The sequence below is a fragment of the Vespula pensylvanica genome, chromosome 5 (assembly GCF_014466175.1).
Source record: "Vespula pensylvanica isolate Volc-1 chromosome 5, ASM1446617v1, whole genome shotgun sequence".
Taxonomy (NCBI): Eukaryota; Metazoa; Arthropoda; class Insecta; order Hymenoptera; family Vespidae; genus Vespula; species Vespula pensylvanica.
This window is the reverse complement of record NC_057689.1, coordinates 1,602,429-1,629,733: the sequence shown is the minus strand read 5'-3', so window position 1 is coordinate 1,629,733 and position 27,305 is coordinate 1,602,429. Positions and strand designations below refer to the sequence as shown.

Sequence of the window (27,305 nt, the reverse complement as noted above, 5' to 3'; positions counted from 1 at the left end):
GAAGAAGAAGAAGAAGAAGAAGAAAGAAGGAAAGAACTGGGACGTCGAACGAATAAGAAGAAAAAAATTTATATATATATATACATATGCAAGATCCTGGGGCCGACGTCTGCGAAATAAAGAAAAATTTATGACTATAACGAAATCGTTCTCTCTCGATTTTTAGGGGGAAATACAATTTCTCTCCCTGCTTTCATTCTAGATCACGGTCGTTTGATCCAAACCACGATTTCGTCTCTCCCTTATTTTTCTCGTTCGTTTCGAAAACGTGAAAACAATAAGAAATTTCAATAAAAAAAATCCCACCGGCTATCAGTTTTACATATCTTTTTTTCTCTTTCTTTTTTTATTTCTTCGTCGATGAGAAAACGTTTTTGATATTTTTCAAAAGCATTTACATACATATATATATATATATATATATATATATATATATTTTGTACGCAATGACGTTCATTCTTCATTTCCTCTCTCTTTCTCTCTCTTTCTATCTCCATCTCTATCTCTCTTCTCGTTAACATGAATTTTCCTCGTGGAAAATTTTTGCAGAAAAGAGCAAATATACATTTGATGTTATCTCACTTCCCACATAGGGTGATATGTATGTAAAATATATACGTATGTATTTATGTATCCAACTCTCTCTCTCTCTCTCTCTCTCTCTCTCTCTCTCTCTCTCTTTCTCTCTCTCTATCTCTCTTCAACTTCCTCTTCTCCTTCGAGAATTTCGAGAAATTCGAGAATTTAATAAGAACCTGCGCAGGAGTGTATGGACGACAACGTTTACAGGACGCTGGGAATAGTTATAAATTTGACCTGTATCCTCAATCCTGTCACACCCAGGAAATAGAAAAAAAAAAAAAAAGAAAAATTTACACATCATCGAAAATAAAAATAGAAACGTAAAAGGAAAGAGAAAAAAAAACGATGAAGAAAACAATAAAAAAAGAAAGAACTTTCTTATTTGACGATGCTTTAAATCACGTGACACTTAAATCTAATCAAGTTTCGAATAAGGCACGTCGAGAACGTTTTATCGCGTCACAGTTTAACGCATTAAGCGATTAAACGTACCAACTGGCGTGTACGTGTCGCATTAATCAAAAACTACCCCCTCTAGCAAGCCCCTCCCCTTCTTTCTCACCCACCCATTACATTTACTACCTTTATCGTTTACATTAAAGCGATCGTTTGTCACATATCCTAAGTACGTGTGTTGTGTTGTAAGCTTTCGTTTATTTTTTCTTCTCTCTCTCTCTCTCTCTCTCTCTCTCTCTCTCTCTCTTTTTCTCTGTTTTTCTCGTTTTCTTTATTTCTTTTACTCTATTTCTTTCTTCTTTTATACGGTAAACTCGACAAAAGTTGAAAAGAAATTGATGTCGATTCAATGAACTCAAATAGGATTATATATTACAAGCTTTGCGATATTTTATTATATGAAACATTAAAAATGATCTTATATATGATATAATACGGTGATTATGTAAATGGTTTTAAGTCATGGGTATATTTTACGTTGTTCAGATATTTTCACATATGGATGAATTATTAAAATTTTCTGAATTATTTCAAAATTATTTTTCTATAATGACGAGCTCCGAAGAATTAAATGCATCCATACACCTATCGATTTTTGAGAGAAATTTAACTCTTTTATGTAGATACTTTAAAAATATTGAAAAATATCATCTGAAACAAAATACCTTTTTTAATTTCTCAAATGGCTTAAGCCATTTTCGTAATCACCTGCTTATGAATATATATATATATATATATATATATATATCTTTTTGTTTGTAAATTATCTGTCAATATCGCATATCATTCGAGGATCACGTTTGACATTTTATACGATAAATAAAACACGTAGAATATATCCGTCGTTCATTAAATCGATTCAAATTTCTTTGAAAATTTATATCTTTTTTATATTATAATATATAATATAAAAAAGCATATATATATATATAATTAGAGACACGATAAAAAGTCATTGAAATATTCGAAAGGTAAAAAAAAAAGAGAAAGAGGGAGAAAGAAAGGGAAAAGGTGAGTAAGGAATAAGTGCACCTGAAGAGCTGTAAACTACAAGTACCACGATAATTATCGCTCCTTAATGAGATCGCTTTTAGGCGACCTAGAAATTGTAGTCATAGAGAAATTGGAATGGTTAAAAGTGAAGTAAGGGTGTGAGGTGGGTGGTTAGGTGGGTGGATGGGTGAGTGGGTGGTTGGTTTGATAGGGTCTGGGTACTCGAGGAAACTGAATGTGCAAGTTTATGGGTGGTGGCCGTACAAGTAGCGACCAACCGACCGAAGAAGGATACATAAATTTCGTTCGAGTCTCGTCCTCTTGCAAGAGTCCGCCATTGTCCGATAAAAGGGAGTGTTAGATAGAGAGAGAGAGAGAGAGAGAGAGAGAGAGAGAGAGAGAGAGAGATACGTTAACGTAAAGTTTAAATTCTCTCGCGCTTGAGCTTCTTCGTTTTCTCAAATAGAACGGATCGATAGTACCACGAATACGACGACAAAGACTACGACGAACGACGCCGTTTATCAAACAGACGAATCTTTTCGTTTCTATGTAATCCGCCGGAGGAATCATTTAAATTTGTTTCCTATAAACGCTCGAGGGAATACATATTATAGATAGATAGATAGATAGATAGATAGATACATACGTAGACGTATATAAAGTACACCTACCTAGTACTTACATACGTAAATGTGTATACGTAAATACTACGTAGGTGTACTTTATATTATTTCCTGATAAAATAACATTGTAGATAATTCCAACGTGATTGAATAATCAAATATATATATATAAAATGTAAAAGTTTGTTGGAAAAAAAAGAAAATATTGATTGGCAATATTCCTGTATTAGTTTCTATAACGAGCAATTGTAAATAAAAAAGTTATTAATTCTTGATCTCCTGTAATAAAAAGAAAAAAAAAGAAAAGAAAAAAGAGAAGAAGAAAGGAAGAAAAGAAATGGAATGAAAATGTATCTAAAAAGTATACGATTCTTAAAGGCTATTGACCGTAGAATAAATCAAAGTAGAAAGAAAAATAAAACGATGAAAAGAAAATGCGAAATACTTAGACGCGCTGTGTACAACGCGATATTAAAAAGGTTAAGAACATTTAATTCGCTTAATTTAATGAATAGAGGAATTCGTTTGGGAAGGAACAAAGGATAACGTAGAAAATCGGTTTTTGGTCCGGTTTGCATACCGCGTTTCTCTCTCTATCTCTCTTTCTCTCTCTCTCTCTCTCTCTCTTTCTCTCTCTTTCTAGACATAGACTCGAGGCAAAGAACGCGAGCAGAATTTTCGATTAGATTTCAGTTCGAAGGACAAAGCCGTGGGAACGAAGCCAATATTTTTCATCCGATCCGTCGTGGCATATTGAACGGGAAAAAAGAAAAAAAGAGAAAGAGAGAGAAAGAAGAAGAAGGAACACGTTCGAATCGAGCGCATTATTTGTCGCGTGACCACGCGTTAGAAATATATCCAATAAAAAAAGAAAAAAAAAATATATATATATATATACATCATTCTCTCGTGTAAAAAATAAAATGATAATTTGAATTCGTTAAAGCATTTTTTAAAGGATTCGCAGCGATCACAATAATATTTTATTAATCTCGAAAATGCATACTTCGAAGGATCGTCAGTTGAGAAAGAAAGAAAGAAAGAAAGAATCTCTCTTCTCAGGTTTTTATTGCAAAAAAGAAAAAAAGGAAGAAAGGAAATGTAGGGCAGTATATATATATATATATATATATATATATATATATATATATATAACCATTGAGAAAAAATGCATGTTAATTAATTTTTCTGATTGTCAGCTCTTCTGATATTAGCTCCATTAAACTCTCTTTCTCTCTTTTCATAATCAAGCCCATTGGTATACACGTGGAAGACGGACAAAGATAACAAAACAGAGAGAAAGAGAGAAAGTAGATATCCACATTTACGTAATAAATTATATCAATTCTACATTGAATGTACGTATCGTACCTGCGAACGAAGAGATACGTGTGCTGATTAATTGGCAATGTGTGTGGTGAAAATCCGGTTATCTCAATTCTCCGTTCTATTTCAATATGTCCCTTTACAATGATGCTAATTCAAAAATTCAAGACTTAATGTCCAGAAAAATGGGACGTGCGCGTGCTTACTCTCACTCTCTCTCTCTCTCTCTCTCTCTTTCTCTTTCTCTTTCTCTCTCTCTTCTCTCGTTATAAAGTTTATACCAAAAACCTGATGATATCTGCAGCATAAAAACTAATTAACCGGGCACTGCTTTTTCCTCTCTTTCTCTCTCTCTCTCTCTCTCTCTCTCTCTCTCTCTCTCTCTCTCTCTCTCCCTTTCTATCTCTATCTCATTCCGCACGAAATTACAGCTGGAGGAAAGACAGTCGTCGTCCGGTGACCCTTTTTAAACGACATAGCTCGAGGGTTTCTCTCTTCTGATTCGGTGAGCCCTGAGAAAGGTAGCTGTGCAGAATACTACTCGCTTACTTATGATAGAAAGAGAGAAAGAGAGAAAGAGAGAGAGAAAGAGAGAGAGAGAGAGTCCCTTCTTCTCTCTATCTCTCTTTTCAGAAAAGACTGAATAATACGAGTAATGACTCTCCTTCTTCTTCTTCCTCACTATGTCCTCTCTCTCTCTCTCTCTGTTTCCTTCTCCTCTTTCTCTTCCTCTTCCTCTTCATTTCTCCTCGTCCAAACGAGAACTAACGTTTAAACGAACTACCGGCGTCGTAATTTATTCCGTTCATCGCATTTAGTCGAAGGACCCGCTCTGTTGGCAAGAGCAAGTGTCTCGCTTTCCTATTCGAAAGTCTTTCTCGAATGGATCAAGAACGGAAAGAGAGAAAGAGAAGAGAGAGAGAGAGAGAGAGAGAGAGAGAGAGAGAGAGAGAGAAAGAGAAAACGTAATTTTCATGCATAACACATCGCGAGAAGTTGCATCTCCATTAGTTTCGTGTCTATTCTATGTTAATCCTTACACGATTTAACATAATATTTCGATTTTACATCATAAACCGTATTAAATGAAAATTTCACCTACGATTGAAACAAATCAAATATTAACACTTTTGCATTATTTATTCTCTCTACGTGATAGATAATACGAGAGATTGAGAAAAGAAGAAAAAAGAGACATTCTTTTATCCGATCGTTATTCGATTTCATTATTGTATTTATATATGAAAATGAAATAATTACGAAAATAAATATTTTCATAACTGATAGAAAGAGAATCTATCTAACGTTAAGATCTTCTTAAGAAACTCAATTTACGAACAAGACGAATTTTCTAATACGAGAAGGGATCGTCAAAACAAAAAAAAAAAAAAAAAAATCATATTTTTACGTTTAATCATCGTTATCAATTTCAATATTGTATACCTATATGAACACGAGATATAAGATATTTTTGATACTTTACAGTAATACAGAATCTCGTCCTAAGATACGACGCTCGATCTAACGAGAATAGAAAATTTCTAATCCAACATAACGATTGCAAGGCACGTTTCATTATCGTCGCCATCGTTACTATTATTCTTACCACACATACGAACACGTTATAAAAATATTTCGATACTTTTACGAAAATAAAATTATTTCATCCAACGAATTGTGTAACAACGAATTTAAGAAAGAAGATATTTTCTAATCTAATCTGTAATAGTTTAGAGGATCGTAATACATATTATTCAACCGGACGCCATTCGATTCCATTATCATATAAGAACATGAAATATCATTTTAAATCGTTCCATTAAAGCCAAGAAAGATAACTCGTAATTTAATCTTGAAGAAATAGACATCGTGCAAAGGATCCCCATTCCCATTCGCTTTTCTATTCGTGACCATCGTATTTGCGATGCATGCAATTCGATCGTTACATTCTAAAAGCAGGTGAATATGTCCTTCTCTTTTTTTTTCTCTTTTCTTTTATCTTCTGTTTCTTTCTTTTCTGTTCTTCTTCTTTTTCTTCAGTTCTTTTCTCTTTTTCCTTCCTTCTTTCCTTCGATTCCATTCCGCAAGAACATTTCCCAAGAGCAAAGATCCACTTTGCCCAGGGGCCATATCTAAGATTTCGCCTAAAGATTTATCGAGAAAATATTTTTCTTTCGATTTCATTCGACTAAGTAATACTATATCGTTATTATCAATCCTAATCCCTTCTATCCTCTCTCTCTCTCTTTCTCTCTCTCTCTCTCTCTCTCTCTCTCTCTCTTCACTCGACCGTGCAAAGTGAAAATTTGAATATGGAATAGATTCTAATCACCTTAAAACGATTATTAGCCCTATATCGGCTCGTAAAGCATACACCTGACTCGACGAAAAATTTAACGAGGATGAATGAAGTGTGATAAAAAAAAAGAACAGGAAATAAAAAGAAAGAAAGGTAGAAGAGGGAAGAGGAAGAAAAAAGAGGAAGAAGAGAGAAAAGAAAAACACAAATAAAATTAACGACAGTTGATCAACGTAAAAGCTTTCTGGATTACTTCGGATCGGTAGAAAAAGAATTTAATGTCAGACACGAGATAAAACCGTAAAAGTGTCGTACGTGAGGAACGATCGAAATCGAAATCGAAATCGAAATCGAAATCGAAATCGGAATCGGAATCGGAATCGGAATAGGAATCGAAATCTTGTCTGTGATCATTCCGAGATCAGTAGTAGATCGATAGTTGTCTCTCGGTTAGAAATTAACCGAAAAGCTCGCAACAGGGTAGTTCCCAAGAGCCACATTAGATCTTGTACATTACTCACGAGGGAGTGAGTGAGTGAGTAAGTGAGAAAGAGAGAGAGAAAGAGAGAAAGAGAGAGAGAGAAAACTAACGATGCTTTTGCGACACGGATGCTCATCGTCGTTTCGATGTACGTACACACATACATATACCCACACATACACATAGAGACATATGTGCGCGTATATACGCATATACATGTATGTATGCGTGTATGTGAAAGAATCCGTAGAGGAACGAACTTCCATAGACACACACACACACACACCTACGTACACATACGTACACACAGATACACACATACGCGCGAACTGTTGCTATGAATTATTAAAATGCCAACTTCCACTTTGTGGAAACGTTACATCGTGTGCACCCTTTCGTAATCTAACAAGTATCAAACATGTATATACCCATTATATATTTATGGGTAGTCGTGTGTCTGCATTCGTTTACATAGAGAAATATTCGAAATATAATAAAGATATTACGTTTGATGATAAAAAAAAAAAAAGGAACGCTCTTAATACACCCACACAGATGCCTTTCATGTATCTCGTGCAAATGGTACTACGAAACGACAAGTAGTATAAACCTTGCTACGAGCAGACACACGTTACATTACCTGAACTGACGCGACACAAACCCGACGATTACGATCTACTACTACTCTACTACTAGCTATGCATTTCATTTTGTCGAACTACTTGCAATCTTCACGCCCGTTCATCTGAATCCTTTCTTTCTCTTTTTTTTTCATCTTTATTGCTTTTTCCTTCTCTCTCTCTCTCTCTCTCTCTCTCTCTCTCTCTCTCTCTCTCTCTGTCTTTTTTTGTTCGCTTTTCCCTTCTTCTTCTTCTTCTTCTTCTTCTTCTCTTTCCTTTTTTTTCTGAAGCATCCTCACGAATCGTTCTATCTCGCATTCATAGAAAACATTCTGAATTTCTTTCTTTCGTGAAACTTTATTATACGAGAAACGGATCGCAAAAGCGTATTTTTATCTGTTTTTTTTTCTTATTCTTTTTTATTTTTATTTTTTTTTAATATCCTTTCTGAAATGTTCATAAAGAGATATAAAATGGAAAATTAATTCATGCTCGTTTTGTCGTTATTATTATTATTATTATTAGTAGTAGTAGTAGTAGTAGTAGTAGTAGTAGTAGTATTAGTATTAGTATTATTATTATTATTATTATTATTATTATACGTTGTTTTCCCGGTACTCGATCCTTCAAGGCATTCATTAGGACAAATCCAACACAAAGAGATTAACATTATGACGAATATACGGTGCAGTGGGAAAATAGAGTATTGTTATTGAAGTGAAATTTAAATAAATGATTGGCTATTGTAATGCTACGATACACATTGTTCTGAATAATTATTATTGTTGTTGTTGTTGTTGTATTATTATTACTATTATTATTATTATTATTATTATTATTATTATTATTATTATTATTATTATTATTATTATTATCATCATTAACGTATCAAAGAAAAGAAAAAAAATAAATCATAAATATAAAATGAGAAATGTATAACGAATATGGAATGTATATCAAAAAAAAAGGAAGAAAAAAAGAGAACAAACGCGATAACGATACATTGTAAATGTTAGCTAGGGGAAAAAGAAAATAAAAAAAAAATAGATAGAGAGATGGATAAAAGGAAAAGAGAGAGAGAGAGAGAGAGAGAGAGAGAGAGAATGAAAAATTGGGATGTATCGAATTGCATCGTACGATGTAAACCAGTATTTTCTGTCGAACGTAACCTGACTATTACTGTAGAAATTTTTCAAAAGGAAACTAGAAAAACAGAGAAAAAAATATAGAAAGAAAAAGAAAAAGAGAGAGAGAGAGAGAGAGAGAGAGAGAGAGAGGGAGAAGGAAATGTTTTGTAATCTTTCTCATCTGTCGACCGGAAGTCAATCATTTCAGTCTCTATTAAGAACTACTCTACACATCGGAGACCGGAAAGTGCATCGATCGAATCGTTGAAAGTGGATTTAAACCAACGAGCAGTCGTTTTACTTGGAATAAACTAAACTTTGAACTTAATTGTAATTTTCAATCTTAACAGTTATTAAATATCACCGAGTATATAATTATTCGAAGATCGAACGAAGAGATATTGTTTAGAGGATATCATTATTTTCGATTATGATATCAAAGTCTGATTTATCTCGGTTCATCCGAATGATTTCCATCGTTAGTGAAGAGTTTAGAGAAAATTTCATATATACGCTCGAGGATCGGTAGTATATTTTCCAGAGAAAAACCGAAAAAAAGAGAGAGAGAGAGAGAGAGAGAGAGAGAGAGAAAGAGAGAGAGAGGAAGTTCAGTGACGTACAATAAATTTAACCTCGATAAGATTAATGGTTCGTGGATGCACCTGATGGTATAACATAAAACGAGAGTGACAAAGAACGAGTAGGATTCGCTAGAAGGAATCTTTGAAGGACGAAGCTTTAGAAATTTCTTTTCGATATTGTAAGCCGCTTATCCTCCCTATGATTTCATTTCCTTTGCGTATTATATGAATGTATGTATATATCTAGGTACGTATGTATGTATGTATGTATATATGTATGTATATATATGTATGTATGTATCTACGTACATACGTAAGAAGATGAACAGGATGAAAGAGTAAGAAGAAGAAGAAGAAGAAAGAGTTGAAGAAAATGTGAAGATATTAAAAAGAAAGAAAAAGAAAAAGGAAATGAAAAATATCAGACAGAATAAAATGATGAGAGAAAAAGGAAAGTGAGAAGAAAAATAAAAAGGTGATTTCAAAGAGGAAAAGAAAAAAAAAAGAACAAGAAAAATGAAAAAGAAAAATCCGCTCGAAAATCCGTCTACTAGACAAAAAGTTCGACGTTCTAGCGTTTCTAACGAGATACATATGTATATAGAGCTTGGAAATCGGTTCGATAAGAAAATCTGTCGTTGACCTCTCTTGAAAAATGCTGATTCGAAAAACTAGCAACCCAACGGGACTCGTATCGTTCTCTCCTTTCTCTCTCTCTCTCTCTCTCTCTCTCTCTCTTTCTTTCTCTTTCTCTCTCTTTCTCTCTTTTTCACTCCACGTTTTACGTTTTTCCGAATCGAACATTTGTCCAAGAGTCATGTTTCCTTCCCGAATCGTAAATGTTTATCGATACCATCCGATCCCGATTAGTTGTTTAAAAATCACCTTTTTACCAGATAAAAGAGTTCATTTCCGACGATTCGATTTTTGTCGTACTTTTTTTTCTCCTTTCCTTTTCGTTCTTTTTGAGTCTTTGTTTCGCGTCACGATTATCGATAACTCGAAATAATATGTTACATTCTTTCGAGTTATCGAACATCCGTAGTGTGTTTATGTCACAGAGGACGCGATATCGATTACACAAAATCGACAATAATATCGAGAGAAAAAAAGAGAAACAGAGATACGTACAATCCCTGACTCTCTAAGGTAAAGATAATCCCAGGTCTGAGACTTTCTATAATTATTCTAACTCCATTAATCGAATCATCGTTTTTCTAACGTCGTCAAACGCGTTAAAGTTTCCAGGAATAATCCCAAATAGTTTGTCTATTAAAACGGAAGAATCTAATTACTCGCGGAAGAGAAGGGTAATAACGGGAAAAACTATTTTCAACTCGATTATACCATATTTGTTTTAATGAAAACTTTTCTTTTCTCTTCTTTTTTTATCAACTTGTATATATGTATATGTATATACATATACAATATTATATGCTATTTGTATAATACATATATATATATATATACACACGTTCGTACGATCTTGGCAAATTAAAAAATTGAACTTTCCTCTCTCCCTTCCTCTTTTATTTTATTTTTTATCTGACTTTTTTTCCCGTCTTTTTTTTTTTTCTTCTTTTATATCACTTGTAAGAGAATTAAATCGCTATAACGCTAAATTTTCGAACGAGCTACACAACGATTGAATTTTTATACGTTTATAAATGACGATGACGATGACGATGACGATTATAATGATTTCTTAATTAAACGTACCTGTCGTTCGGCAGCCATGCTTCCTTCGTACATCTTTGCAGTCTCGTCGATAAAATACACACACGCGCACGCACGCACGCACACAACCAGAAGACAGACAGACAGACAGACAGACAACAGACAGACAGACAGACAGCAGCCAGTGAACGACAGACACAGGTTTCACAAAAGTTCAACAAACGTAACGATCTTCTCCGTCCGACGATTATCTGTTATATGTACGTAAAGATTATATTCTTCTTAATTTATCTCTATTATTATTTATCGTTTATTCTCTTCTTATTAGCCTTATTTCTTAAAGACTTCACGTAATTATTGCGTTATGCAAGCTTATCTCTCGCGTAGTATTTCGCACTTAATTTTCTCTTTGGTGTATATATATATATATATACATATATTTATATATATATATATACATATATGTGGAGAGAGAGAGATATATACATATTGCGTGTATGTGTCTTTGTGTATATATATATATGTATATGTGTATATATATATATATTCTTCGTCGTTTTTTATCTCTCTGTCTCTCTCTCTCTCTCTCTCTCTCTCTCTCTCTCTATCTTCTTACGCTTCGTCGATTATGATCAAAATATACTCTATATCGTCAACGGATCGTTAATGGATATGTTCTTCTCTCTCTCTCTCTCTCTCTCTCTCTTTCTTTCTTTATCTATTTGTCTCTTTCTCTTTTTTCTCTCTCGCCCTCTCTCTTCTTCCTTTTCTCTTTTTTCCTTCTTAAGACGTATAGAAATATTTAAACTTTTCTCTCATCGAGTGCAGTGCGTTATGCCAGTTCGTTAACGAGTGTCCACTTACGTACTATATCGTTAATCTACGTTTATCAATTGATAAATAAACGTTAATCTCATTAATAACTATTATTGTTTCGTTATCTTTGTCGTGGCTATTATTGCCGATTTGTATTCCTTAACGAAAAGGAGAAGAAAAATAGATTATGTGTGTATGTATGTATATATATCTTTCTTTATCATTTCCTATGAATATATCAACGTATATATATATATATATTAATTACTATATTATACATATATATATATATATATTTTTTCTAATCCGCAAAGAGGAAGATCTCTGGTTTTTTCAGGCAGATCGTGCCTTAGGCTCACATTAAACGTCTTTTATCTTTTGTCGAATGTGCGTTGAAAGTCAAACGTTGAAACGTTCTCTCTTTTTCTTTCTTTCTTTCTCTCTCTCTCTCTCTGTCTCTCTCTTTCTCTTATTCTATCTTATAATCCTCGTCTTTGAAGGACAAACCGTGTCCTTTCCAATGATACGATATTGCGTCTTCTTTATCGTGGCACCGTTATCATCGTAAGGCACCTCGCATAGAAAAGATGACGTAGACGACGTCGACGACGTCGACGAAGACGACGAAGACGACGATGATGATGATGAAAAAGAAGAAGAAGAAGAAGAAGAAGAAGAAGAAAAAGTAGAAGTAGAAGTAGAAATAGTAGCAGTAGTAATAGTAATAGTAGAAGTAACGTAGTAATAATAATATAACGTAGTAGTTTAGTATCGAAAAATTATTCGATCGATTACTTTTAATTTATTAGATCGAAATCAATCGGTTTAATCTTATCAATTAATATATTCTTCTTTCGATACTTAATGATCGCTTATGGCATCCAAATGCGGCTCCTACGTTCCTTTCTCGTACAGGAGGACGAACAAATTTGAAAGAAGATGTTGTTGAAGAAGGATGTGTATGTATAGAAGGAAGAAGAGAGGGATATGAAGATAGAGGAGCGGAGCCGATTATTACTATCACAATTAGAATGGCAACAATAGCGATAACAATAAATCGAAGAAGACGAGCACGCGTTCCGTCTCTCCGGCTCGCTCTCCCGCGTGTCGTTCACGGTTTGAGCGAGCATGTGGCCGGGGGTGTGTTCTTACTGATTTTCTTTCTCTCTTTCTCTCTTTCTCTTTCTCTCTTTCTCTTTCTCTCCTTCTCCTTCTCTCTCTCTCTCTCTCTCTCTCTCTCTCTCTCTCTCTCTCTCTTTATCTGTCTATCTTTCTCTCTCTCTTTCTTTGTATATACATATATGTATATATATATATATTATCTTTCGCTCACACCCAGCCACATACACAATAACGCAAGCACATACACATATATACACAAACTGTATCTTTAGATATATAGTATTTCTCAATCTATGTCTCTCTCTCTCTCTCTCTTTCTCTCTCTATTTATATTTTTCTCTTTACGTATTCTAACATTCACATTCGTTCATCTCACCTTCGAGGCTATTTAGTCGATTCGTTTTTATACGTTCCACGCATTTCTTCTCTCTCTCTCTCTCTCTCTCTCTCTCTCTCTCTCTCTCTCTCTTTCTCTCTCTATCTATCTATCTGTCTCTCCTTTCTCTCTCTCTATCTTCAATCTCTTTATATCTTTATTTCTTTATTATATCTTTCTTACTTTCTTGTGCGTATCCGTCGTAGGATCGAAAGAGAAAGAGATATCAAGCGACCGAGTTAAGAGACAAAGCAATAAAACGCGTTTACATACGCGCGTGTTGTCAGTCAATGAGGAATAAATCGTGACGGAGAGCGCGCGTGTCGGCTATGCGAGAAAAACAGGTACTGGCCTCTCGAGTGCCTAGGGGAAGACTAGACTCCGATACGAGAACGACCGACTAGCTGGCAGGGAGCGCAACGACGACGACGACGACGACGACGACGACGACGACGACGACAACGACGACGACGACGACGATGACGACGACGACGACGACGACGATTCACCCCTCTTTTCCTCTTTATCTCTCTCTCTCTCTCTCTCTCTCTCTCTCTCTCTCTCTCTCTCTCTCTCTCTCTCTCTGTCTCTCTCAGCGTCGCGCGCCGCGATCTACGCTTTGCCGGAGCACAGGCGCGTTGCATCCCTCCTACCGACTCGACCGACAATCAATACGCCGGCAGGCCCGTACTTTCGCCCGCGAAATCTCAATTTTTCCAGCAGCATCCCCGAATTTCCTAAGATGTCTGTCTTTTCCTTTCCCTTTACTTTATTTTACTTTACTTTACTTTACTTTACTTTACTTTACTTTACTTTATTTTACTTTACTTTGGTTGCTTTCCTTTTCTATTTATCCCGTCCTATCCTTTCTTCTTCCTTTCCTCTCCTTTCGTTCTCTTCCTTTTTCTTCTTCTTCTTCTTTATTTTTGTTTTTATTTTTATTTTTTGTTTTTATTTCTTTCTTCTTCGATAAGATCCTCTCGTTTACGTCCTTCCTTCCTTCCTTCCTTCCTTCCTTCCTTCCTTCCTTCCTTCCTTCCTTCCTTTTTCTTTTCTTTTTCTATTCTTTTCGTTTTTTTTCTTTCCTTCTCTTTCTTTCCCTTGTATATTGTTATCTTTATTCTTGTTTTCTTTCTCTTTTGATAGTACACGAAACACTTCGAAAATCTTTGATTCTTTTTCTTCTTCTTTTCCTTTTCCTTTTTCTTTTCCTTTTTCTCTCTTTCATTCTTTTTCTCTCTTTACCCAATTTTTTGTTCGCTTTTCCTTTCCTCTTTCTTTCCCTCTCCCTTCCTCATCATCTTTCTTCGAGTCTCTTTCCCTTATCTCTTTATTTCCCTTATCTCTTACTTCGTGTCACTAAGTAAACTCGAAATCGTATATTCACTGTAAATATTGTACATCGGAAAGTATCAAAAGATACTTTCGTGTAAGTAACTATAGTTGATCACTCTTCCTTATACAACTAAGTACGATTCGATCGATTGCTATTTCTACGGTTAAATCGAGTCGAGGACTTATTTACCAACACTCCGACGTTTTCAATGAATTAATTAACATTGAGTTTCTCTTAAACGTAACGATAACCTTAATAACGGGTCTATTACGAATTCTCTTAATCATGACCAAAAAACCGACCAACCAACTCCTCCACGTACTCTTCTTTTTCCATGAAATTCTCGTAAATTTTTATTTCCCTTTTTTCACTCCTGTTACTAAGGAAAATTAAAGTAAAAGAAGGAAGAAAGAAAGAAAAAAAAGAAAAAAAGAAAAACTTCTAGTCTCGTCAATAAACCTTCCGTCAATTGGCTCCCTTTTCATTATTATTATACACACTTATATCTACTTTCACTCTATTTCAAACATCGTCCCAAGATTAACATCAACTTCTCTTCCCATTTTTCTTCCTTTTTTTTTTTCTTTTTCTCCTTTCTCCTGTTTACCGAACGTTCTCACACTTTGTTTGCCGTAGATAAAAAAGGAAAAAAAAGAAGAAGAAAAAGACAGAAAGAGAAAAAGAGAAAGAGAGAGAGAGAGAGAAAGAGAAAGAAAGAGAAAGAGAAAGAGAGAGAAGAGAAAAAGAGGAAGAAAAAGTAAAGGTAAGTAAGTAAGTAAGTACGTAGGGTAGGTAGGTTGGTATCTATTTATCCAGCCATTGTCTTCCGCTTCTTTCATTCACTAATACCAACGACCTCTTTCCTACGCATGTACGCACATCTTTCATCTTTGTTGCTCCCTTTTTTTTTTTTGTTTTTCTATTTCCTTTTTCTTTTTTCTTTTTTCTTTCTCTTTCACGAACGCTCACCTCTGCTTTCATTTTTCTACTTTTCATTTCTATTCGTTTTTCTACACCGCAAAAGATTTTCCGCCCTTCTTTATCTTCACGTTCATCTTCACGTTCATCTTCGTTTTAATCTTCATCTTCGTCCTCTTCGTTCTCTTCTTCGTCCCCTATTCTCTCCTTTCTCCTTTTCTTTTCTCTTTCCTTTCTTTTTTTTTTTTTTTTTTATTTATTGATCAACGATGAAAAAACGTGGTAGAGATATCAGATCACGAGATCAACTCCTCCTCCTTCTTTTTATCTCCTTCAATGACCAACGTGATTTCTTATACATAGATATCGTCGATAAAGGGGGTGAGATGGGCAAAGGGTAGGAGGGTGAAGAAAGGAAAGAAAAATCATCTCAACGATTTTTCCCCCTTCTTTCTTTCTTTCTTTCTTTCTTTCTTTCTTTCTTTCTTTCTTTCTTTTTTGCTTCTTTCTCCTTTACTTATAACGAAAATTACACCCAACGCGCTCTAATCCATGCTTTTAATGGAGATCTGACGTTTTAAATGGAATAAGTTAAAAGTGTGTGTATGTGAGAAAGAAAGAAAGAAAGAGAGAGAGAGAGAGAGAGAGAGAGAAAGAGAGAGAGACAGAGATGTAGAGAAAAAGAGTGAGATAGTATGCGGAAGGAAAGAACCACATCTTTCTATATCTCATTAACTTCGAAAAGGGTTTTCTGCTGGAGAAAAAACGTCTCCATTTTTCTTTTTTCCAAAAGCGTATACGAACGCAAAAAAAAAAGAAAAAGAAAAAGAACGGACGAAAAGAAAAGAGTATAAATGATCGACTTTTTTTTCTTTCGTTTTTATCTTTTTTTTGAGATCGATCGAATCTTCTTTCAAAATGTCTTCTCTAACTTCTTCTCGATCTTCCAACCTTGAGTTTTTCGAACCGTGATAAAAGAGAGAAAGAAAGATAGAGATCGAGAGAGAAAAGACAGATATATGCGTGTTCGAGCTTCTTGGTAAAAACGTCACGCGAACCATTGGCCTGTCCATTAGTCTCGCTCGTCTACCCCTTTTGCCAAAGGCTTCAACCCCCTTTCTATCTACGTTAAAATGGCGCGTTCGAGAACGGCGATCGAATATATTGATGCGCCCAAAATGATTGCTTTCGATTAAATTAATACTGTAATAATAAGAAGTAAAAAAAAGAAAAAGAAAGAAAGATCTCGTCTTTTCGTCGTATATACATATTATATCATATACATATCATATTTCATTTTTATATATTACATAAACGTATCATATCTTTGGATGATGCAAAACAAACGCGTAGCTTCTAATAAATCTGACCAAAAAAAAAAAAAGAGAGAAAATAAAAAAAAATGATTCTAAAAAATCTCGAAGAAGAGTAATTAACTGTCAAAATTATCGTTCAGAAATTTATTCACAGTCCATCCTGTGAATACGTATACACAATTTTTTTTTTCTCTCTCTCTCTCTCTCTCTCTGAAAAATATTCGTAAGTTTTTACGAATTTAAAAGAAATAAAAAAAAAAAGCACAGAAGAGAAACCACACATAAAAATTATTTTCTAATCTGTACTGGAAGATAGGATGGATCATCCTCCGATAATTAGTGGCTAACGAAACACTATAAAAATGCCACGTAAATACAACGATAACCCCATTAAAGTCGATCCAGTACGCGAATCTTTATAGCATCGGAAAAAGGATTACGACTAACGAGGAATTAAATGGAACGTTCGATCGTTTCAATGATCATTGGCCCGTGTCTGTTCATGTCGCCGATTTAATACGTATTTCCTAATGATAAATGCATTTAGACATTCCAAATAATAATTTCTATATATAATATATAAATAATATATATATATATATATATGAAATATGAATGATTAAATCAATAACTCGGTATCAGGAACTAAGCCTCGTAAAAAAAAGACGAGAATTGTACGATATATGCGTGTATGTGTATCTATTTCTCTCTCTCTCTTTCTCTCTCTCTCTCTCTCTCTCTCTCTCTCTCTCTCTCTCTATCTATCTATCTATCTATCTATCTATCTATCTATGTATCTATGTATCTATAATTTTATAATTTTATATTAGAAACATAATTGCAAGAAAAAAAAATTATATTTATTATATTCTTTCTTTTTGTCGGTTTAATTTTTATCTCAACGATACGCAATTATGAACCCATAATTTCTCGTCTAGATGACTTTTAAAATCTGAATTATTTCTTTCTCGAGATTTTTTAAGATCTCAATTAGTCACGTAGTTTTACAAGAGAGTATTACGATTTTACGTTCGTGATATAACAACGAAAAATTAATCTAAAAGGTTTCGCAATGGATTTAATTAATTTTTAAATTCACCTTAGATCTTTTGGTCCAGCTAGGAACCTTTTTGTTCGCTCTTCTATTGCAGAGAATTCAACGAATAAATATCTGTCCATCTATATATTTCCTCTCTCTCTCTCTCTCTCTCTCTCTCTCTCTCTCTCTCACTCACTCTCTCATTCTGACTGGTACAAACCATTCGTACTCACTCGGGCAAGCCTAAGGAAACTAAAGTAGCTTTCCCATTGGAGGAAACGAGTCACGTTCGAAAAGGATGAAAGAGGATACTATTACTAACTACTACTACTACTTCTTGGAAATTCGAGAAAGGGAGAAGAGAGAGAGAGAGAGAGAGAGAGAGAGAGAGAGAGAGAGAAGGAAAACGTACGATTGACTTATTGCGAGTTTACTCGAGAGCTCCTAACGTCATTAAGCTTGTCGTATCGTATTTAGAACGCTACTACTGGCGGCCATTACGGACGCTTTTATTTAACAAAGAGACACGAATCCTGTATCTCTGTGCATACGATAAATTCGAGAAAATCGCCTTAGTTGATATTTGAGAAATCAACGACTAATAGAAGCTTCTTATAATAAGACTTTCTTTTCCTTCTTTCTTCTTTCTCTTCTCTTTCTCTTTTCCTCAGCGATCTTGAAACGTTATTAAATAAAAATTACGATCGAATCAGAAATCCTTGAATGAATTCTGATATTTTATAATTTACGTTATATTGCATGTGAGATTGAATCGATTCGATAATTATATCTAAGTGATCTATAAGGCCGATCAAATCGGAACCAAACGATCTGAAGAAAATTGAATAGCATCGTAGTAAACGGTTATCTATAGTGTGAACGTATGTATGTATCTAATCACGAGAAACACATGATCCTCCTACGTAGTATGAGATTTCATGAATCCTAATATAACGTTTAAATTCGAACGTGTACGTGTATATATGTATGTATGAAAGTATATTCTGTGTATGTGTATGTGCGTGTGTGTTCTATTATATTATATATATACGTACATATATATTTGGTATCCTGCACAGTACGACGAACCTTTCCGCTCCATGATATCTCGCGTATGACTGAATTAATGACGCGACATATTCGACATACGCGTGTTCGTATACACATGTATATTCATATATACATATATACGTTTATAATCAATGTCCTAAACCTAGCAATATATCCTACGTAAGTAAACAAATACGTTCGATTGGAATGACTAATACGAAACAACGTCGCACACTTTGTGAAAACAAACAGAATAAAAAAAAAAGAAAGAAAATAAATAAAAGAAGAAGTCCTTGGTCCTTGCGATCGAAAACAACGAGGGTTGATCAAAGTTTTACTACTCTACCATAAACCGTAGTGGAAGCTGCGGTTTTACAAGCACGATTATATTCCTAGTTCTACGCAATAAACCATTTCTTTGAAAGTGTATGTGCATGTAGCGTGTACGTATGTATGTCTGTATATATATATATGTTTGTGTGTGTGTATGTGTGAATCACTGTACGCGTATGCGCGTGTGTATCTCTATACGTTTGTGTACGTTCGTACGTTTAAGTGTCTTTTTATATGTATGTACCTACAGGAAACGAATGCGGCATGTACATTACTTTCGGTTACATAAATTACACGTACGTTTTACACTCGGTTCTCGTGTTCATCGTTCTTTCATGTGTAACGCAGAATCTGCTAACGAGTCGTATTTGTACGACGAATGAATCGAAGGATAAAGATTAGTGATAGTTAAATAAGTAGATATATACACCTATATATTTATGTGTATCGAAACGTACACGTTAGTTTGTATAGATATAGGATATGTATTTAGAAAATTAATCGTACGAATTGAAAAGTGACAAATATTTTTGTAAAAACTTTAGGTCAGATTTTCGTTTCATAAAAAAAAAAAGAAAGGAAAAAGAAGAAGAAAGAGAAAGAAAGAGCGATCCCTAAAAATTCTTTCATACTGTTCGTGGATTGTTTCTCTCTCTTTCTCTCTCTCTCTCTCTCTCTCTCTCTCTCTCTCTCTCTCTCTTGTGATATGCGTTATAACCACGATTTATAACCCGTTAAAATATTATTCTCCCCTCCCGCATATAGCCGGCTGGTGCTCGTGTAACATTATCACGACGAAAACTCGATATTAAATTACAACGATAAATTAAAAGCTCAACGCTAAACGATTCTCGATTGCAAAACCAATAAAAAAATGACCGTTCGATATTCTCTACGCAGGCAAGATTATCAATTTCATAACACCCTTTAACCCCCGCTATATCACCATGATTTTCATCTGTGCTTTTATTTCTCTTTTTCTTTGTTTGATCGCAAAGAAAAATAATTCGAAATAAACGGGAAAAAGATATTTCGAAAATGAGAGAACGAAAGAGAGAAAGAAGAAGAGAGAGCATTAACTACCATCTGCAAAAACTCGTTTCCTAATTTTCAGTTCAATTTTACGTTCACTTTGAAGAAAGAAAATGTTATTTCAACGAGCGTTATAAATCCTCTTCGTCTAACTTATTTGCACGTCCTTGTCATCCCTATTCACCTTCTCTCTCTCTCTCTCTCTCTCTCTCTCTGTCTCTCTTTCTCTCCGTTTATCTTACTCGAGTCTGGAGAAAAGAGTTTTTATGGAGTAAACGCGATAACGCCAACGTATTTGCGGTTAACCCTCCTCGTAGATCACAGCCATGATCTTTCTAGGATCAGGGAGAGTTTGCAAATAACCAAGTAAAAGGGACGAAGTAGGCATATATATATATATATATATATATATATATATATATATATGTATGTATGTATATGCATGTATATACACCACGTATATATACATATATATATAGATATATATATATATATATGTATGTATATAGACATACATACATATATGTACGTCGATGATGAAAGAAAGAAAAAAAAAGAAGGAAAGAAAGAAAAAATAAAGAGAGAAAGAGAGAGAGAGAGAGAGAGAGAGGAAAAAGTGAAAAAGGATAAAAAAAGAAAAAGAAACAAGGATAGTGACCCGAGTAAAAACAAGAGAAATAGAGAGAGAGAGAGAGAGAGAGAACGAGAAAAAGAAAACGAAAAAGGACGATTCTTGTGAAATAGAATGGACAAGCGGAAAACGGTCTGCGACGCGTGTTCGTTGTGGTCTCACGGTTCGAAAAATCCTTTATACATCGAGAAAATACGAACATTCGTTGAACCTAACTTCTCTGTTTCTCTCTCTCTCTCTCTCTCTCTCTCTCTCTCTCTTTCTCTATTTTTTCTATATTGTATCTTTCTGTTTTTTTCTTTTTTTTTTTATTTCTGTTTGAACGGCTATCGTTTACGAATCGTCGTTCATCGAGTAGTTTGAACTTTGGTAATTCAATAGCGATCGTACTATCGAAAAAAGAATTAATTGTTTTCAAAAACGCCAAACGTTGGCTTTCGATTCGAAAGAAGATACCAACTTTATAAACTGAACTATAACTGTAAGCTCATCGATAAAAAAAAAAAAAAAAAAAAAAAAAGACAGAAACAAAATACTAAAAAAGAATGAAAGAAAGAAGAAAAAATAGACGAAACGAAAGGAACAAAAAAATATCAAACTAATGTCAAATTATAATTGAATATTAGGAAATATTAAAAGATCAATCACATCGATTTTTTCATCGATTCTGATCTCCGATCTTCCCTTCTCGCGCTTCTTAATTTCCAATACGTATTCGAAGCATTTTATAAATAATGAATAAGATATTCGAGTCAATTTTATCAAACAGCAAGATCTCTTTTTTCTCTGCTTAGAAAGATCGAAGGTTAATAACGTCGTCTTTATGATTTTTTTTTCTTTTTTATTTTTTATTTTTTTTTATTTTTTTTTTTTTTTAATATTCAGTCCGCGACAAGTTGTGTAAAGTCTCGCGAGAAAAAAAGAAAAGATAAAAAAAGAAAGGGAGCCTAAAAAAAAAAAAGAAAAAAAGGGGGGTGAGACACGACGACGCAATCCGTCCTTCTATCCCCTGTCCTCCCCCAAACCACCCCTCCTTCTGCTCTCGGAGTCAGTGAACCGAGCAACCCGGTGATATCGCTACCCCTAAGAACCATTCAGCTTTCACTAAACCAACACACCGAAAACACATTTACTTTCATGCTTAGACTAGTGACACAGAAGTGTAGAAGCTTTTCAATCGTTTCAAGCGTTTCTCCTCGCGTTTATCTAGTTTCTTTCTCTTGTTCTCTTCTCTTTTCTTTTTCTTTTTTCTTTCTTTTTTTTTTGTATCTCTTTTTCTCATTTTTTCATGTTTCTTTTTTTTCTCCACATCCGTTTCTCCTCCACTATCACCGTACCATGAGATTTGGATTCTCCTTCTTTTCGTATTTACGAAATTTAAGTGACGTATTTTTTTTTTTTTAATTCGTTAATTATGTTTTTTCTTTTTTTTTTTATTCAAACGCAGATATCCTCGGAACAACGACAAAATTATTTGATCGTAATCATTGTCGTAATTATTACGTGATATAATAATCGAATATAATTTGAGAAATAATATCGAATGTTAAGATATTGAAAATTCTTAATATCGTTAAGACAAAATCTTTATCTCATATGGTACGTACAAAATATTCTACTGCTCTTTATTGTATTACCTTTAAGCAAACAGATGACGATATATACGGTATATAAGAAGCATTACGTGTATAATCAATTCTATGCGTTCTAAGCAAAACGGAGCACACAGGACGGCATCTCTAAAAACTAATCATCCCTCGAAGAGAGACGATCTCAACTGATCTAAATATTAAACTAGTTAACTCAAAGCACGTTTTATCTTATCCGAAACGTTAGATAGCATTGATCGATCGTTGAATCATTTCGTTCGAGTCCATTCACGATGATATTTCGTATAACGTTTCTGACGTATGACGTTTATGAGCTTCAACGTTGTATAAATTGTATGCGTGTGTGCATGTAGGTGCATATGTGTGTTTGTACGTTTACGAATACGTGTACTTGTCTCTGTATATTAGAAATATAAGTCAGTATCTTGTAAATCATTTCGTCTAGGTTATTGAAATATGAAAGTAATCGGATTCTGTGAAGAAATTGATTTCATTTTTCTTTTTTTACTAACTCCTTTCCTCATATATACACATAGATATGTATTATATATATATATATACATATATATATATATATTGTAAGTATAGATATATTATATATATATATAAATGTGGATTTCACTCTGTATAAGGTGTATCATGTCTGTGTGCCACATCCAAGACGATATGTGTTTTATGCAACGTAAGACAGTATAACTTCCTGTAAGTTACGAGCATAGATCCTATTTTACGACATCCCCCTCGTAATGGACGCACATCACGTCGAAGGCATTGTTCTAGAACCGTATACCTCCAAGACACTTGGAACTGATACTACCGACGTTACCATTATCGAATTTCCAAACGAAAATAAAAAGAAAGAAATAATAAAAGAGAAAATTCGATAAAACGCTAAAAAATCTACCTCGTTCGCTTTGAATTATGAAAATGAAGGAAAGGTAATGAAGAAGAAACGAAAATAATGACGATAAAAGATGGAAAATAAATATTGCTTTTTTATTTCGAATAAAAAAAAAGAAAAAAAAAAGAAAACAAGAAAGAAGAAAGAACGAACAAAAACGAAAAACGAAATCAAAAACAAAGGAATATTTATTCCCTCAATTAAATCTCCGCTTCGGTTTTTCGATAGAAACATTCGCTATAATCTTCGACCATTGGAGGGAATAGGAAAACAATAGGGAGAGAGAGAGAGAGAGAGAGAGAGAGAGAGAAAGAGCGAGTAAACGAGAGAAACAGAAAGAGACATTGCTGAGGATTAATTTCAACGAATGGCGGATTAAGTGTCCGCAACGATTCCACGTTGTTCCCTCGTAAAGTAATTTTTCATTCACCCGAGCGTGAATATACGAACCTTGTACGCTTTATATACGCGATAAGAATGATATTATCGCACAGTATACTAAAATGTATGTCTGTTTGTATATGCTGTGCGTAAGTATATATATATATATATGTGTGTATGTATGTATGTATATATTTATACGTGTTTATACGTACACGTGCTGAGGTGATACGAGTCGCATTATCACGTAATTTCGAGACGAAAGCTCAAATAAATTTAATTAGGGAAGTTTCACGTGCTTGTGAGCTTGCGTTTAGTCGTTTCGCCAAACGAACAGAAAAGTTACGCTTTAGATCGTTACAATTATCTCGAGTTTTCCTCCCCTACATTTCCCTCCCTCAACCTCCTTTTCAATCTTCTTTTCAACTCCCACTGTTACTCCATCTTTTATTTGAGAGAAAAGGTTTACTTTAAGCTCGATTTGCCCTTTATAATCTCTCTCTTTCTCTCTCTTTCTCTCTTGTTTAATTTAGTTTTCTCTCTTTCTCTCTGTCTTCTTTCTCCTCTCTCTCTCTCTCTCTCTCTCTTTCTATTTCTCTCGTCCTCTATCGAATAATAATCTAAATAATTGCATTATACGTACACCTGCTGCCATGAATGGGATATAACGTGGGTTCCTTTTCCATCAATCATATGTTATCCTTTTGATCCTATTACACAGTAAAACGTATCAGTGTATCTCTGTGTGTTTGTGTGTATACATGTGTGTGTATGTGTATGTGTATATCCTACTAATTTCTGATACCTATGATTATTCTCTATGGTTAATTACAAATAATTAAATCTTTAGATAATCTTTATTTAAAGTTTTCAATTCATATGAATATTAATGATTAATTAATTGAGAATTTAATTTACGATAACGACATAATAAATTATTATGATATAAACTGTTTTAATATAGTAGACAAATAAAATCAATAATTTTATATGTATATATATATATAAAACTATCTTTTGAGATGAGTATTATTTATAAATAATTACAATATAAATACGTACGAACAATAATGATGCTATATTGATATTTTTAAGAGTAAAATAAAATCGAGAGATAACTTATAATAATTAAATATAAATTAAAAGATAATTGAATGGATAGAAAGAAAGCCCCATTTCCTCCCTCATGTGCAATTAACGATTGCAAGTGTACGTTTGTTATGTTGTATAGGTATATATATTTATATATATGTATTTTATAATATAATATAATATCGAAACGCAACATCAAATGCGGTACATAGACCGCGCCGTTCGAGTATTCATAGCAAAACTTCATGCTCTGATCTGCGGGTAAAAGCTACTATATCTTTTAATATAACTATGCGTGTATGCGTATATGTGAGTATGTATATCTGTATGTCAATAAATAATAAACCATCGGCGCTTTTTAAAATGATTCTTTTTGTTTCATCATTTTTATATATATAAAAAATTATATATATATATATAATTTATATATACATAGATATTTCTATATATATATATAAATAATTTTATATATATATAGATATTTTTTCTTTTTTTTTTTTTTATTTGAAGAAAACGTCGATCGATTTACTATTTTTTTATTTATTTATTCCTTTTCTTTTTCTTCTTATTATTTTTTTTTTTTCTTTCTTTTTCTCCTTTCGATATCTCGCTATTTGAACACACAAGAACAACGATAAAAAAAAGTCGAATACCTCTAATGATCTATAATGAATGTCTAAAACAACACCACATGTAATTAGCGATATATATATATATATATATATGTGTGTGTGTGTACATATATATATGTATATATATATTTATTATACAGATATTCTCCAATAACTGCCTACGAAAAACTTACCATGGAAGAACCCATTATATTTATGAACTCAATTGATTCTTCTTGTTCGAAGACGTGCCTAAAACATAGATTCCGTACAATGAAAAAACAACATTTCTTAACAAGCTCGCCTCGCGTTTCTTTCTTTTTCGGTTTTCTTTTTCTTTTTATCTTAATTTAATTTAATTTAATTTAATTTTATTTTACTTCTCGTCTTTATGTCACGGCATACTTATCGTCTTTCCTTCTTTTTCTTTACCTTTCCTTTTCTCTCTCTCTCTCTCTCTCTCCCTCTCTCTCTCTCTCTCTTTCTCTCCCGCTCTTTCTCTCTCTCTCTCTCTCTTATCATCTCTTCCCAGGTTCGATCTATGATCCCCAAAAAGAAATAAAAAAAAAAAAAGAAAAAATAAAATCAGTTCGACAACGAAGACGACGACGAAACTCTTGAATCCATCCAAACTCTTTTCATCATCTTACTTCATATTCGAAAACTGGTTTTAAACGTGTATATATGCACTCGTTTTCGAAAGAATTTATAACTGGTATGTACGTTCTATATAGATCAAGTACACATCTACATACATACACGCAAATACGCATACACACATATACTTATACACATAAAAGGAGAAGGATATTCGATATCGACCTCGAAGAAGACCAAGAAAGATTCGAAAAAGAACGAAAAATAATCTTTCTCGAAGCTATTCGATAAAGAACATTCATGTACTTACATATCACACTTTCTCACTCCCTCTCTCTCTCTCTCTCTCTCTACACGTATTTACACATATTTCGAACAATAAAAATTAGAAAAATTCAAGAAATATCGTGAGCTTAACTCCGAGTCGACCTATTCCAACCGCATACACAACAGATTAAATAAAAATGTCGGAGGACGAAATACCGATCGAGAAATTCGTAAAAACAATTTATACGACCTTCAAGCGTGTTTTCGAATAAGTAAAGTTATTGGAAAGAACAAACGATGCAGTAGCTTTTAACTATTGGTTGTTTCTCTCTTTCTCTCTCTTTTTATCTGTCTATCTATTTATTTATCTCTCTCTTTCTAACTATTTGTCTGTCTGTCTGTCCATCTACTCTCTCTCTCTCTCTCTCTCTCTCTCTCTCTCTCTCTCTCTCTCTCTCTGTCTCCTATGTATTCCGACCTAGTTCGTAACGCGATCGAGCGAAGTAATTTTTTTTCCCTCTCTTCCCTTTCCCTTCCCTTCTCATCCCATTTGTTTTCTTTTTTATTTATTCTTTTTCTTTCTTCTTTTTTCTTTTTTCGATTCGACGTTACATCGACCGCGGCAACGAAGACACGGAAGAAAAATCTGCGAAAACTTTCCGCGTTTCAAGCGAGTGAACTACATAGATCGTAAATACATACTACGTGTCTATTGTGTATTATAAATATGCGTTTATACAAGTGTGTAGAATAGTACCTGTGTACACGTATATACGTATACACGTATCACTAGCCTAAGAGTAACGCACCATGTGACACGGTCACCTTTCTTTCGGTTTTTTTTCTTCTTTTTTTCTTTTTTCTCTTCTTGTATCTCCCTTCGATTTTCTCTTCTTTTAATACGGTTTCACGCGCCGATAAATCTTTTTCAAACGAGCCCGTGTACGAGCTCGCGATACACGCGATAATCGATGATCGATAGCAACCGCGTGTTATATTACTTATATTTATTGAATCTCTGAGAAAGATAAATATATATAATTCTTCTTGTAAAAATTTTGTTAAATTTAAAAATTGTATAATTAGTTTCTTTCTCTCTCTCTCTCTCT

At 33.8% G+C, this 27,305-nt stretch overlaps 1 protein-coding gene across 6 annotated transcripts in view; it reads right to left on the bottom strand.

Moving 5' to 3' along the window:
* Nucleotides 1–27,305, bottom strand: part of LOC122629606 (alpha-catulin) — a 68,610-nt gene that overhangs the window by 30,538 nt on the left and 10,767 nt on the right. Inside the window, exon 2 of one of the 6 annotated variants that reach the window (XM_043813192.1) lies at nt 25,527–25,584. The exons of 4 other annotated variants lie outside the window; for them this stretch is intronic. In XM_043813192.1, coding sequence (XP_043669127.1) covers nt 25,527–25,541 — 15 coding nt within the window. In that variant the 5' untranslated portion in view covers nt 25,542–25,584. Of the gene's footprint in view, nt 1–10,810; nt 11,190–25,526; nt 25,585–27,305 lie in introns of those variants that run through there. One more of the 6 variants, XM_043813191.1, reaches the window with a different exon arrangement.